This window comes from Lolium perenne, chromosome 4, assembly GCF_019359855.2.
Source record: "Lolium perenne isolate Kyuss_39 chromosome 4, Kyuss_2.0, whole genome shotgun sequence".
Taxonomy (NCBI): domain Eukaryota; kingdom Viridiplantae; phylum Streptophyta; class Magnoliopsida; order Poales; family Poaceae; genus Lolium; species Lolium perenne.
The window spans coordinates 78,061,824-78,076,832 of NC_067247.2; the positions used below are offsets into that span (position 1 = coordinate 78,061,824).

At 47.7% G+C, this 15,009-nt stretch overlaps 2 protein-coding genes and 1 pseudogene across 2 annotated transcripts; 1 reads left to right on the forward strand and 2 right to left on the reverse strand.

The window, feature by feature from the left end:
* The first annotated feature begins 424 nt into the window (after positions 1–424).
* On the forward strand, positions 425–1,678 carry LOC139839001 (uncharacterized; annotated as a pseudogene).
* A 3,645-nt stretch (positions 1,679–5,323) lies between these two features.
* On the reverse strand, positions 5,324–8,326 carry LOC127293052 (putative pentatricopeptide repeat-containing protein At5g65820). Its single transcript, XM_051322603.2, has 2 exons — positions 6,079–8,326; positions 5,324–5,748 (listed from the first exon to the last, which is right to left on the reverse strand). The coding sequence occupies exon 1, from the start codon at positions 8,290–8,292 to the stop codon at positions 6,502–6,504; it is 1,791 nt and encodes a 596-aa protein (XP_051178563.1). The 5' UTR covers positions 8,293–8,326; the 3' UTR covers positions 5,324–5,748; positions 6,079–6,501.
* A 497-nt stretch (positions 8,327–8,823) lies between these two features.
* On the reverse strand, positions 8,824–14,190 carry LOC127293053 (uncharacterized). The gene is made up of 7 exons (XM_051322604.2): positions 13,811–14,190; positions 13,388–13,429; positions 12,430–12,561; positions 11,919–12,154; positions 10,273–10,309; positions 9,414–9,471; positions 8,824–9,311 (listed from the first exon to the last, which is right to left on the reverse strand). The coding sequence occupies exons 1-7, from the start codon at positions 13,931–13,933 to the stop codon at positions 9,232–9,234; spliced, it is 708 nt and encodes a 235-aa protein (XP_051178564.1). The 5' UTR covers positions 13,934–14,190; the 3' UTR covers positions 8,824–9,231.
* Positions 14,191–15,009: the final 819 nt, after the last annotated feature.

A 15,009-nucleotide genomic window follows, 5' to 3' on the forward strand; every position in this document is an offset into this window, starting at 1 on the left:
CAAGTGTTTCATTGAGTACAAGGATGAGCACACTTAGGCTGGTGCCAATGGGGGCGGGAGGCGGGGCGCTATCACCCAGGGCGGGGCGGGAGGCGGGCGGGACGAGAGCGAGGGGCGACGGCGGGGGCGCCTGGCGGTATCGCCCGCTCCCGCCTGGCTACAGCCCGCGTTGGGGGCGAGAGCGAGGCGGGAGCGAGGCGAGAGGCGGGGCGGCGCGCTGGCAGAGGGGGGCGAGAGGGGGGCGAGAGGGAAGGGCTGAGGTGGCGCGTTCTGATTGGTCGTTGGGTAGCCGTTGCTGGTTCAAAAAATCCGAAAAAAACCCCAAAAATTCATCCCCACCCCCTATAAATACCCCCATATGGTTTCACTTATTCCACACCTCACTTCATCTCCTCCACTCTCCATTTCCACTCCTCTCAACGCCATGTCTTCGTCTAGCAGCAGTTCGAGCGAGGGAATGGAGGGTGATATGATCGAGCAGTTCCAGGAGGAGTATGAGGAGGAGATGCTCAACGAGGAGGTGGTGCCAAGACGTCGACGCTGCCGAGAGTTCATCAGGCGTGATCGTCTGGGTGCCCACGATCGGCTCTTCGAGGACTACTTCGTCGACGACTGCAACTATCCTCCGAGCTACTTTCGACGAAGGTATCGGATGAGGCGCTCCCTTTTTCTGAGCATTGTGGATAGATTGGGTGAATACTCTCCGTATTTCACCCAAAGAGTTGATGCTCTCAACCGTGCTGGTTTTTCTCCCCTACAAAAGTGTACTGCGGCTTTGCGTCTGTTAGCTTATGGAGCCGCTGCAGATACGATAGATGAGTGGCTTAAGTTAGCTAGACAAACTTCATCAGATTGTCTAGATAGATTCTGTGAAGGCATCATTGAGTGTTACGGGGAGACGTTTTGCCGTCGCCCAACTGTGGAGGATACTCAGCGGCTGTTAGCGAAAGCCGAGGAGCGTGGCTTTCCGGGCATGTTAGGGAACATCGATTGCATGCATTGGCAGTGGAGGAACTGCCCAGTGGCTCATGCTGGTCAATTCACAAGGGGAGACATCAAACACCCTACCATAATCTTAGAAGCCGTGGCGTCGTATGATCGTTGGATCTGGCATGCCTTTTTTGGAGTGGCCGGGTCCAACAACGACATCAATGTACTCAACCAGTCGCCGTTGTTCACTGATGTGCTTAGGGGAGAAGCACCCGTAGTGAACTTCACGGTGAATGGACACGAGTACCATTATGGTTACTACCTTGCCGACGGCATCTACCCCTCCTGGCCGGTGTTCATGAAAGGTGTTACTTTTCCATAAAGTGAAAAGCATCGAGTGTTCACTTCTGCTCAATCAGCACATCGCAAAGATGTCGAGTGTGCCTTTGGAGTGTTGAAGGCTAGATTCAACATTCTAGCAGTTCCGGGACGCTCCTACTCGAGGCGTACTCTTGGATTGATCATGCGTGCATGTGTCATTCTGCACAACATGATCATCGACGATGAGCGTGGTACAAATTTGGACAACATCTATGAGACAGTTGCTTCAAATGTCGGCCCTGCAATACACCACCATGCACCACCAAGCCTAGCAGCCAGGATTCAGATAGACACCGAAATGAGGGAGTCACCGATGTATACACAGCTCCAGCATGATTTGATTGAGCATGTGTGGGCTCATTCCTAGATTATGTAATTTTTTAAATTTTTTATGTAATCTTTTCAAATTTTTATGTAATTTTTTTATGATGTAATCGGTAACAATTTTAGTTCAATAAAATAATTTCGTTGCATTATTTATATTGTTGTAATGTAAAAAAGAAATGCTGATGTTGAAGAGAGAGAAAAACTGACGTGGAGGAGAGAGAAGTAAAGCTGGCACTATAGCCTGTGCATTGGTACCGTGGGATGAGAGTGGGGTGAGAGTGAGGAAAAAAACTGACGTGGCGGGTGAGAGTGTAGTGGTGCATTGGCACCAGCCTTATCCCCTGATCCGGCTGGCCGTCGTAGGTGGCATGTACGCTGACGGCGAGCAGAGACCGGTGCCACCACTCCCAGCCGCTGCGACAGACAAGATCTTTGATCTGATGAGGCAGTTCTCCATCGATCCTTCTCAGATGTTCACGGATGACATTATCGATCATTTTGCGGTTGATGATGCTCCGGAGATCGGGAGCCGCTGTTTCCTAGTGCAATCTGAGGGAGAAATGTTTATCATCATCAAGCTGTGGCAGCAGCAGCAGGGTATGAAGGTTTTCAAGATGGACGCCAGCAGAGCTGTGCTCGAGCCTGTGAAGGGCATAGGCAGCCGTGCGATCTTCATCGGTTACCGTAGGTGCCTGGCTGTTGTCAATGCTGATAAGTTCCCATCTGTTGAGGCCAACTGCATTTACCACATTAGAGGTATGAATCCCGCCTCTGGCGTCTACATGTATGACGTCTACAAGTATGCCCTCAGGGACAAGGAAGAGGAGATGATCTCTGATGCCATATGTTGGTCACATCACGTTCCCGGCATATGGGATCACGACCGTACTCCCTTCACAGCCGTTCAACTCCTCTCCAGTTACACCAGCAACGTCCGGGAATCTCAACTTGCGCTTGCACAGACGTGGGTAATGGATGTTGATTTCTGTGATTGAGTCGTCCTCCATACTAGTAGGGTTTTCATGAACTAGCAGGATTACGTTTCCTCTGCAGTTATATGGATTTCACTATGCCAGTGTTCTGGGCAAGAGGCAAGTCTAGTTACTCTAGGGAGGTATTGCATACCGTGCAGCAGGTATCCAATGTTTATATCTGGTTTTCAATGCATTCTGGCGTTAAACTCCCTAAGCAATGAAATGTACTTTTGGTTCAAATTTGTTTCCACTTCTTGATTCGAAAATGCTTCACACACGACAATCTTTGTCCGATCTGCGTACGATACTTCTTTATGTGCTAATTATTTCTGTCCCCAGTGCACAAGTCTAACTCAGACCCGAACCGCAGTAAGGCCATCTCCAAGGTGGCTACTCATCCCGCGTCAGCGCGTTCGGATGGGTCGTGGCGGACAAAAACACGGTCCAATGACACATCCCAAATGCGGACGTGGATGACCCAAACCTGGCCCAAATCTGAGCTAGGTTTGCGTGGGCGCGGATGACACGCGGCGTTCTCGCGCGTTCGCCTGGTCCGTGTGTCCGGTCCACCTGTCGGTGCACGCGAGTCCTATTAAATGTGGACTGGGAGGGGGATTGTCCCTATCCAGTCTCCACTCCCCACTCCACTCCACACGCACGAGCTCGAGCTTCCGCGCCGCCATGGCCCCAAAGCGCGAGTTCTCACCATCGGCGAACGACCACGAGGCCGGCAGCAGCCGGCAAGCCGCGCCGGCGGCCTTCGACATGGGGCCGTCGGCGGCCATCCGCGATCGGATTTACGTCACCGTCGTGGTGCCGCAGATCTTCTGGGAGGCCGGCACCCCAATGCCGTGGGGTGACGTGCACCTCCCCTACAGTGACACGAGTCCTTACTGGACTTGTGGTTCGAGGAGGTGGCGCGGCTGGCACCCTTGCGCAGGCCGGCGAGCCCTCCGGAACCGCACTTCGCCAACGCATCCGTTTGAGTCATAGCGTTCGAGGTCACGCTAGGTCTGGACTAGCCGCCTCCGTCGCTGCCTCTGCCCTCGTGGGCACCAGCGGCCGCTCCACCTCCACCACCGGTCGCAGCGACATATGCTCCGCGTCCACGGCCGATGCAAACGGACACGCGCGGCTATACGACGCCCTTGAGCGCCAAATCTCCGAAGCAATCGACGCCACCACGGTCCCAACCCGCCACAAGATTTAGGGGAGGTCACCTTATCCCATGCCACCAAGCAGTGGCCGCCACTCACATCCGCCCTCCCCTTCCACATGAATCCCCGACAGATCTTCTTGAGGGCCTGCAACGACTTAGCGGGAATATCCAAAGACATCATCGCGTGAATCGGAATGGCGCTGAGTGTAGTCTAGACCAAAATCGTCCGCCCCCCGCGGTTAAGTAACCGGGCACTCCACAGAGGCAGCCTGCTAGCTGCACTCTCCAGCACGGGCTTAAGCTGGGCCGCAGATACCTTGCGCAACCCCAAGGGGAGGCCCAAATACTTGCAAGGCCACCCCTCCACTGTCGTCTGCGCCAGCTCCACCCCTCCACTTGATCCACGGTACAACGGATGGGATGGATGGAGCACTTGGTTCGGTTGGTGCGAAGGCCCGAGGCCTCCGCGAAGTCCTCCACCACTGCAGCACAAGCTAACAGGTCCACCTTCTCCGGCTTGATGAGTCCCTAAGCTCTTGCAGGAAGAGCACCTTGTCGGGGTCGCCTTGGGGGCCATACACCCCTGTGAACCACCGGCCACTATCGCCCGCGCCGCCCACTCACGCCGTAATGGCGTTTGGAGAGTAGTGGGGGTTTGAGAGGGTGACGAGTGCAGATTTCCACTCAAGGAGAATACCACCACGGGTGCCATCCACCGGGAGGAAAGCGCCGCACGCGCATCAGGAGCTCGAGGTCACGCTAGGTCTGGACTAGCCGCCTCCATCGCTGCCTCTGCCCTTGTGGGCACCAGCGGCCGCTCCACCTCCACCACCGGTCCACGGCCGATGCAAACGGACACGCGCGGCCCCTTTTGCATCCGAAATGCGTCGGGCCGCTAAAGATGTCTTTATAGTGTCGTTTACATATTTTGTCAGTTTTACATAAGTCAAATACAATCGTATGTTTTCTGGGGAATTGGCACGTGTAAGTATGAAGTTAATATGTACACGCAAATATTTATTTCAAAAAATTTAAGAACTTTTAAATAACATTTTTTTTCAAATTTTAAATAAACAGATAAGTCTACACCTATTTTTTTCTACTTCCGGATAGCCTAGGGCTATTTGAGATATGTTTATACACGCAGTGGAGGGGGTCTACCTTGCCGATCCCAAGTCACAGTTCCAGCCCAAAACCAAACCGGTCGAGCCCTGCGTGTGATAAATTCGATCGTACAGAGATCGGACGAATTTTGTCGTGTGTATAGCAGCGCTCTTCTTGATTTGCAGTTCAATAACTGAGCATAATCTATAGAGATGACACTGACCTCGCTTAGTCGCCATCAACTGTAATCAGCTAGAATTCTTTATCCTTTTGCACTTCAATCGCCACAAATAAGATTTCTAGGTTCACACTCCAACATGCTGATTTGTATGGGCTTGGAGTCTGAACATGTTCAAGTGGTTTCATGGTTTTTGGACTCCAGAAAAACAACACAACCGCTAGGGATATAAGCCAACAGAGAGAGATAAGTGGAAAACACAGTTGGAAATAATAGACCACAGAAACTAGGGATTTCCATGCATATAACGCAATAGCCGATTAAGATGGGAACTCTGGTTTGCAGGCTGGCATTTGTCTTGCACCCCTTTGGTAAATGCCAGTACAGAACGCCAGACAGCATGTCACAGCAATGGCAGACAGTAAAGAGTGCATCACCTCTAGTTTTACAGCTCCCAATGACACAAGATTTAATTTTAACGCAAAGCTTGATGTTATCTAATGATGATGAGTTGAACCTGACGGATTAGCACTTGGGATGGCATGACCATCTATCTAGGTAGCCCCTCTTAGCCTCGAGACGACCTCTTGAATCAAGTATTTTGGTTCGTTGGCAACCAAATACGCATCAAATAAGTAGCAGGGGCCATCACATATACCAGTCCAGCCCTCCAAATGTCAGATGTTAACCAATTGCTGGAGCGAAAAGATATATCTCAGAATGAAATTTATGAATTTATATGGTTTTGCATGTTTCAATAAAAAAAAGTGGAAGTAATATCTACTCAGATATAGGATATAATCAGGCACAGACTTCACAACCACAGTGCACATATTCTGCACCAACTACCAACATTAGACTTGCAAGTGTGTTTAGGTATATTCCTACAGCAAGCCACTAAGCCAGTAACTAACACCTCTTAGCATCTCAGAGAGAAGCATGAAGAGTAAAAAATAAAGTTCAACATGTGGTGTTCCACTACTAACTCTCGACGACATAATTGATGGGATGGAGGGGTTTGTTACTTGTGTAGTTGCGACCTGTTGCATTTATCCCTAGCATCTTCAATCTCAGCTCAAGCTTGTTTTGCGTCAATCTTCTGGTGGTAAACAAGCCTAGATCAGAAAAGCTGAACTCACTTCCAGGCTCCAGCCAGTCGTATTATAAATTGGCTATATTTTCTTTCGCCCTGGCACTGAAAGGTCCATTGGGCCCTGAAAGGTTTGAATACTGGAGTACATGCTGGCAAATGAACTTCAGATATGGAACACAGTGTCACTTTGCCCATGCCTCCAGATGAGGTGCCAGTGGCAAATACTGCAAATCGGCTCCATATTCAGCAAGACCAGTATTTCCTTATCGGTTGCTTCATAAACGAACTGGTCCCAAGAACAATTCAATCAAGTGAAGATCCAGTGGCACATTACCTCTTATGCTCCTATGTCAATTCAGCTGGAGAATTCTTCATCGTCAACAGAATCCGAAAGGTCGGCATGTTCTTTAGATTGATCTCGAACAGTCTGCCTCCCACTACTCCGCTTCTGCCCTCTCCTTTTCTTTTTCTTAGGCTTCTCTTCAAGATCCCTCACCCCACGCCTCTTATACATTTTAAAGCTGACATGTCTCTCCTCCGCCATCAACCTCACCTTCTCAGTAATTTCAGCAGCAATCTGTCTGTTGTACAGCTTCTTCAGTCCTTTCATTAGCTTTGCAAATGTGTCAGGCTGCGGCATCAGCCCTGCCTCAAGCATGTCCAAGCAATACAAGCATGCCTCCTTGACATGTTTCTTCGCGTACAGCGCATGGATCCAGATTGTCCATGCACTCACATTTAGTTCACAACCTTTGGTCAGGATGCAACCCCAAACATCCTTTGCAAGCTCAAGTTTCTCATCTCTGACCAACGCATTGAGGAGGTCCTTCAGCACTCCATACTGCGGTGCAACAAATAGGCCCCTCCCAACCATGTCTTTGAAGTAATTGCAGGCGTCGACCAGCGACCCCTGCCCAACAAGCCCATTCACCATGATGGCGAACGTGTCGACCCCAGGGCTGAGCCCGCTATTCTCCATCTCGTTCCACAACGCCACGGCTTGTTTCGTCTCTCCGAGCTTACAGGACATCCGGATCACCACATTGTAGATACTGAGGTCTGGGGGGCACTTGCACTCCCGCATCCTCTCCATCAGCTCCAAGCACTCCTCCAGCTGCTCCTTCCTCTCATGCGCCACAAAGAACCCAAGGTACACGGCAGGATCCACCCGCAGCGCGTCCCTCGACATTGCGTCCAGGAACTCGTACCCCTGGGCTACCCTGCCGGCCTTGCAGAACGCGCTGACCAGGGTGCCGAACGTGACGGAATCCGGCGCGCATCCCTTCCTGCGCATTTCAACAAACACCCGCATTACCTCATCAACCCTGCCCCTCGACCCGAGCCCCTGCATCAGGGTGGTGTAGGACACGGCGTTGGGAGGGCAGTCCTGTCGATCCATCTCCTTTGTCAGCTCGAACGCGTCCTCGAACCTGCCGTCGGCGACGAACCCCGCGAGGAGGGTGTTGAAGACGACGACGTCCGGGGCGACGTCCGCGGTCTTCATGCGGGCGAGCACGTGCTTGGCCTCGTCGAGCTTGCCCTGGCGGCACCACCCGTAGAGCAGGGCGGTGTAGTGGCGGATGGAGAGCGGGAGCCGGGTGTGGAGCTCCTCGACGAGGCGCTCGGCGGCGGCGACGTGGCCGGTCTTGGAGAGGGACTCGAGGAGGGAGAGGAAGAGGGAGGGGTGGTCGTGGCCGGGGCGGGAGGCGAGGAGCGAGAGCGCGAAGGGCAGGGCGCGCGGCGGCGGGAGGCGGCGGAGCACGGGCGAGAGGATGGAGGAGGAGAGGAGGTGGGAGGGGAGCGGCGCGAGGAGGGCGGGGCTGGGCGCGGCGGACGCGCGCGAGAAGTACTTGGCGAGGAGCGCGAGGGAGGAGGGGAGCGGCGCGGAGGGCAGCGACGGCGAGCACCAGTGGAAGTAGTCGAGCGCGAGGGAGGACGCGGCGCCGCAGCGGCGGAGCACGGCGTCGAGGAGGCGCGGGGAGGTGGCGTCGAGCCCCGACGCGGACAGCGCGGAGGCGAGCTTCTGCGGATCGGAGCTGTGGCGGCGGAGCAGGCGGTACGCGAGCTCCGCGGAGGAGGCGAGGGTGTGGTCGCTGGTGGCGCCGGTGGAGAGGCGGCGGCGGAGAGGGGCGGAGAGGCGCTGCATTTTGGTGGTTTCCCGGGGCAGCCTGACCTGACGCTGTAGGCTGTAGCACAGCACGCGGGAGTTCAGAGTCGAAACTGACTGAAGAAATTGCACAGGCCATCTGACAGTATTTTTTAAGAAATTTTGTAGGTTTCTATGGTATATACAGATTATAATACACTATTTTACGTACACTTTGATAATCTTTTCAAAACATCGATGTGTCTCAAACCAAGATTAGACCAGATGCTCTTGCTGCAGTACTTCGCTTGGAGCTTGGTGCTGCACCAAAGCTGATGAGTCTCGCAACCATTCTGAACTGTACAACTGGGACGTCTCACAGGAATTGACAAACAATTCTTTCCCCAATAATAAGAACCAAACAACTGCATTTCTGTAACGATCAGTGGAACCAATGTTACCAGCTTAGTTTTTTTTTTGACACTGCTGTTACCAGCTTAGTTAATCGAACTCCCTGGATTATATTTGTTTGAAGATGCATAGCAACTCAGTATATACAAGTTTACAACGCTGTTGAATGGCTCAGCCGAATAATAAAAAACCCGCTATGTACTGATACTTTTTATTTCGATCAGATCTTCAGTTTCCTCGCAATCAAATAATAACCATGAGGTGTACATCACTGGAACACATAGTCCCATCTCAGGTGGCAGCAAAATTGTTCGATCCTTGCCCAGCCTATGGTCAAGTCGCTAGCTATGCAAACAGAAACACGTCCTTTGTACCTTTGTCGACAACATCCTAGTCTATATCAGAGACGTGTGCTTTTCCAAGAACAAACTCACGGATAAAATTTGCCTACAGGCCCACAGGAGCCACAGAAGATTCTCTTGGCCATTCACCTGACGGCATGGCCTGCAAACCGCTTATACAGGGCTGTAACAACTGAGACGAAGCCAAGCTATTCCATGGAAGAGCCAATCAAGCTGGATATACGCATCAATTTGCGTTATTTTTCCTCTCAAGTTTTATTGCCTCGTAAGATTTGACAACCTCCTTGAACTCTTCTTCTGCGGTCTCTGCACCAGATAAAATCTTCATGGTATTAGTAACTATACAGCACAAAAAATTGCACATGGAGAAACAGTGTCCACGAAGAAATGAAGGAAAGCGTTAACCACCTCTATTATCTTGATTTTGATCAGGATGGACCTCCATTGCTTTTGTTCTAAAAGCACTCTGCAGATGATGACCCAAAGTCAGAAAACAAAACCACGTTGGTCAGACGTGACAAACATACAAAAAATCCAAGGTTCCCAGATCTTAGGGAGGCTTTTATTACCCTAAAAAATCATAACAATTTGATGAGTGGAGGTACAAGATTCCTTTCAGTTCTTGATTTTGGGAACAGGTCTTTTTTCTGTTGATTTAACAATCACCAATGCAGCCACCACTAATTCCAAATATTTCTCAACCCAACCTCTCACAAATTAACCATGAAACAGGCCATACAACTGCTTAAGAATTTCCAGTAAGGAAATGTGACGGTGAAAACAGAAAGCACCTAAATACATTGATATGTACTTCAAACAGGCTGTACAACAAGTCAGGAAATGCGAGGGAGATAACAGAATGGGCACACAAGTGTTTTTTTAGCAATCCAAATCGTAATAAGCTTCCCTTAAAAACCATCTAAATACATTGATATGTAACTGGAAATGATTTAATACATAACTGATTGCTTCACCCAAAGGAGGAGCAGTCCAAAAAATGGATTTGCAGTAAAGGTGCTAATTTTGATATCTTCACAATACACTTGTTTAGGGTTCTATCAAACATCAAAGTTAAAGGTATATCAATTCAGCATGACAACTTAAGGATTTTAAGGTTGTCTTAGATACTTTATCAGCAATATATGATCAACATAAAAAACAATCAATATCGGCACAATGTGGAAGATGATAATGTTAGTTGGGAGTTGGGACAAGTTCAAAGCATACTGAACAGAGGGCTAGAGGTACAATAGCATAATTGTGATACCTTCAATTCTGCATCTGTGTATGGTGTCCCTCGTGACCTATAAAGAAATAACATCACTTGTAAAAAATAGTATAGCTTCAGGTAACAACATCATCATGCTCATAATAATAAAGAACAATGTCAGGGTTATATATGCTTTTTCTCAAGCTATCTTCTTAATATAGTAACAATGTAGAAAACTCTTCGTTTGAGCAAGGAACACAACTATAGTAACAATGTAGAAACCTCTAAAGCTATCTTCTTAATATAGTAACAATGTAGAAACCTCTTCGTTTGAGCAAGGAACACAACTATTCTAGACTGTAATTGGTAAAGAATAAATGCAACTGATTCCAAAGCACATGTTTCATAGCAAAGGCAATCATCAGACGTACTGGGCAATTGTTACACACATGTTTATGTCCCATAATTCTAAACTACATAATAATTGTTCCAGGAAAAGATAGATGAGAACAGGAAAAGGACTGTTGCCGAAATTATAATGGCAAAATCAAACCTGGTCGAGAAGACGAAGAAGGATGTCCTCGATATCTCGGCGAAAGCACGTGCGTGAAAAACATTAAGTATCAGATATTATTTCCACTAGTTGTAACGCAAGGATGGGTTTGTGTCCGGAAGGTCTCATAGACCTGGAGAACTATTTTACTTTAACTATCAGATATTATTTCTACTAGTATCAGATACTTAATATATCTGATACTTAATATCCGATACTAGTGGAAATAATATCTGATACTTAACGTAAAAAAGTTCTAAAGGTCTTCTTCCAGACACAAACCGATCCTTGCGTTACAACTAGTGGAAATAATATATGATACTTAATGTTTTTCACGCACGTTCTTTCGCCGCGATATCGAGGACATCCTTCTTCGTCTTCTCGACCAGGTTTGATTTTGCCATTATAATTTCGGCAGCAGTCCTTTTCCTGTTGTCATCTATCTTTTTCCTGGAACAATTATTATGTAGTTTAGAATTATGGGTCATAAACATGTGTGTAACAATTGCCAGTATTCCAAAGCACATGTTTCATAGCAAAGGCAATCCTCAGACGAGTGCCGGATGGCTGCAAGATGCTTCATCATGTACCCTGTCTGCGTTCTACTACCACGTTCCCAGAGGCCCATTGAGGTATGTAGTCAAAGACTCATAAAAGTTGGCATTATTGAAGCAAAGTAGGTCTGCTTATTTTTTCTTCAAACAAGTGACCGACTAAATCCTTCTTCAAACAAGTGACCGACTAAATCCCAAACACACCATAAAGGTGAAACAAAAAAGATTCATTATCTGATTGACGTATCAACTAAAAAAAACACACATAATTGGTAATGTTGGGGTGCTTGGGTGAATTTTTTAAATCAATTTAATAGATGAGAAACATATGAAAATGCTATGTAGTAGAGCTTGCAAATCTAACCAAATGCCTCAGATCCCTTCTTTTGAAACTTGCAACATACAGTCTGAGGTTCTTAGCATTTTTTTACTTTGAGAAATTCAAGTGCATAACAAATCAATTGAATCAATAATCCTGTGGAAGAAACTAAAAAGTCTCTAGCGAAGGTATGACCATGAATAACCAATAGCCATGCCATAGGCAGATTAGATGAAACGGAATATACAGCTAGAGGTTTAAGAAAATATGGAAATACCTGTCAAGACCAAGAACTGAATAATGATGTGACATAAGATAACCCTTAGGTCCCGCTGGTGTATATGTCCGTTTATTTTTATTTTCCGAGTTAGATGTATCAGTCTGCCAATACCAGTCATCCCGTGGGATGTAATTATATCCACCTGGGGGGCCATTCTCCTTCCAACTTTCATAACTATTCCTGAATTTGTTCCTCTCTCGGTTGAAAACACTTTGCATGTGCCTTATTCTTTGCTGGTCAAATTGAAGCCAACAAGAAGTCAGTATACTGAAGGAGCAAACAGAAAGTGATCTCAATGCACTGTTTGAGAAACTAAAACTGAGGTCACTAATTTAGCACAATGGAATTTCTCATGGATATACAGTACATTTACTGCAGACAATGTTATGAAGCATAACAACATATAGACAGCGAGTGTAACTTCCAAAATTCTTAAGTTATACACTTTAAATGTCTATCTTAAATAAAAAAAGAGGGTTCAATAGTGTGAATAGTTCAATAAACTCACAACTCTCTCCTGTTCATCCTCAAATTCCTGCTGCATACGTTGATGATATCTTCTCCTAGCGTCCTCGCTGAAACTTCCACTAGAGCTTTTACTTGTCTTCCTCCAAGCTGATGTTGTCTGCACCTTATTCAGCTTTCGAAGGAAGAGCAGCACAAAAAAGATAGAGGATATAAGTAAGAAACTTGAAGTCAAAAGGCAATGAAAACTAAGTGTATAACAAAGGTTCTTGACTCGCTGATTAGTCGCTGTACAGTCACCAACTAATCGCCAAGTCATTTTCTCAAATTCATGGTGTCACACGACTAAACAGTGACTCATGGCGTCTATACAACGAATTTCGCCGACTAATCGTTGAGTCACAGGGTTGGCGATTTGGTTTGACTCGGTGACTCAAAAGCCTTGTGTATGACTGAGTGTAGGATGATCAATTCATCAACTGCTCTCGGTTCTTCATATGTTTTCAAAGTAGAAGTCACATTGAATAATCTGAACCAATGGGACTCAGGCAATACCAAGGTGAGCTTCACAGAAAATATGACAAATCTCAGACAAGTTTCATGGGTCGGAGGGAGTAGCTTTCTTCCTGTGGATGGTCTACCTTAATACAGGCCGACGGTAATGAAGAGAGGCTGGCCTTGGCACAACCTTAAACACCAAACTGTAATCAAACTGAGAGAGTGAACTACAATTCTCATCAGACCATTTGCATCCACCTAAGGATCCTTAGGCTATTTCCCATAGAAAAACGACCCGAGTGATATTGTTTTGCTCAAGACATGAACACAAATTCGGTGGGTTCCCTTAACTCTACTATTCCACTTTGAGTAAACAAGCTAACAACCCTCGTCGGATGATCGGGAATGCGCTTCCCGCTAGTTTAGGAGGGTCACATACTCACATAAAAAGAAAAACAGGCATTCTGGGCAACCAAGAAATGAATACTAACTTACAAAGGTACCTGAGTGTAGAACCAGCCGACGCCCCTACGAACTTGGGCAACCTGGCAAGTGGCAACAGAGGTGATAAGAAATAAAAATGTGAAACAAATGAAACTTAATATCAGTCTGTTTCGAATTATAAGATGCTCTATAGCTTTTTTCTGAATCGTATGTATCTAGACGCATTTCAGTGTGTCTATCCACTCATTTCTGTCCCTATGTAGTCCACATTGAAATATCCAAAACATCTTATAGTTCGAACTGGAGGGAGAAGCAGGTAGCCAAGAAGATACTACGTTATACTTTATCCTCAACAACACTAACTACTTTTGCAAGCGATCATCTGAAGCAGTTGATGAGGAATCGCGAATACAGCAGATTCAATTAAGCCAGTATACTACTGCATAAGGTAAACCATTGGAAGGTGGGTGGGCTGTGCTCACCGCGAGGGTCGCGCTGGCGGCCCCGACGAGGCCGAAGATGAGGATCCCCCAGGCCTTGGAAGGCCGCCCCTCCTGCTCCGTCCCAGCGCCGGGCTTGTCTTTGTCCCCCTCCGGCGAGGACATCTCCTCTGGTCCGCGGACTTTTCCTACCTCCCGATTCGAGCTCGACACCGAGTGCCGCGGGAGGCCAGGCTCATGCTTCCCGGATCAACCCCCTCTGCCGCCGCGGTTGAATTCTCCGCCGGCGTCTGCTGGATTGCGGCGACCGGGGGAGGAGGAGGAGGAAGAGGAGGAGGAAGATTCGGGGTTGGATTGGTGGGCGAGGGAGGAGACGGCCGGGGACGGGACGGGACGAACTGGTCGCGAAGCCGCAGCCGACTGATGGCGTAGGATGAGTGGAATCACGTTCGCTCGGGCTTTCGGGCGGCACACGGGTTCGATCGGGTTCGCGTTAATCCGTGTGCCGCACATGGAGCAGCACTCCTGTCCGTTGGATTGTTTTTTACAACGCTTTCCATCCATCAATTGGGTTGACATCAAACTCAATCTTATTCGACCCCGATTCTCATGGGAGTCGTTTAGTTAGAAGCGTTGATCCGATCTAATCCGCTTATCCAATCAGTACTTGTGGATTTTACGTCGCATTTTAAAAGATCTGGATAAGCTTTTCCGTTAAAAAAAAACTTATTCAAATCTTACAAATGCCAAGTAAGATGATTGCTGGGCGGAAGAGAGTAGTGAATGCTGAATAGTGTATAATTTCAATCCTCCAAATTTATCTGATTTTTCGGTTTGTTAAGTCTAAAGTATAAGATATTTCGGGTTGAGATTTCGCATGTTGATAGAGTACACCGTTTTTCTTATGTGAAAAAAGTGCAGCAATTTATTGATCATCGTCAATAATAGTGCAAAGAAACCAAAAACTAATGAAAATTATAATTTGGTGTTTAGACCATCTAGAAAGACTACATACGCTAGCACGAGCCGAAGACGCGCCATCAACCTTGCTCGGTGTTGCTAGAGCTGGGCAAAGCTTGTCGTTGTTGTAGTAGATAAACGAGAAGTCATCGTACAAAGACCTCAAAAACCCATTGTATCAGGGCAACAACACCATCTCCAAAGATGAGATATGTAGATCCAAAGAGTCATACCTGAAACTACACAAACGAATAAAATACTCACATAATCTCAAGAGATCC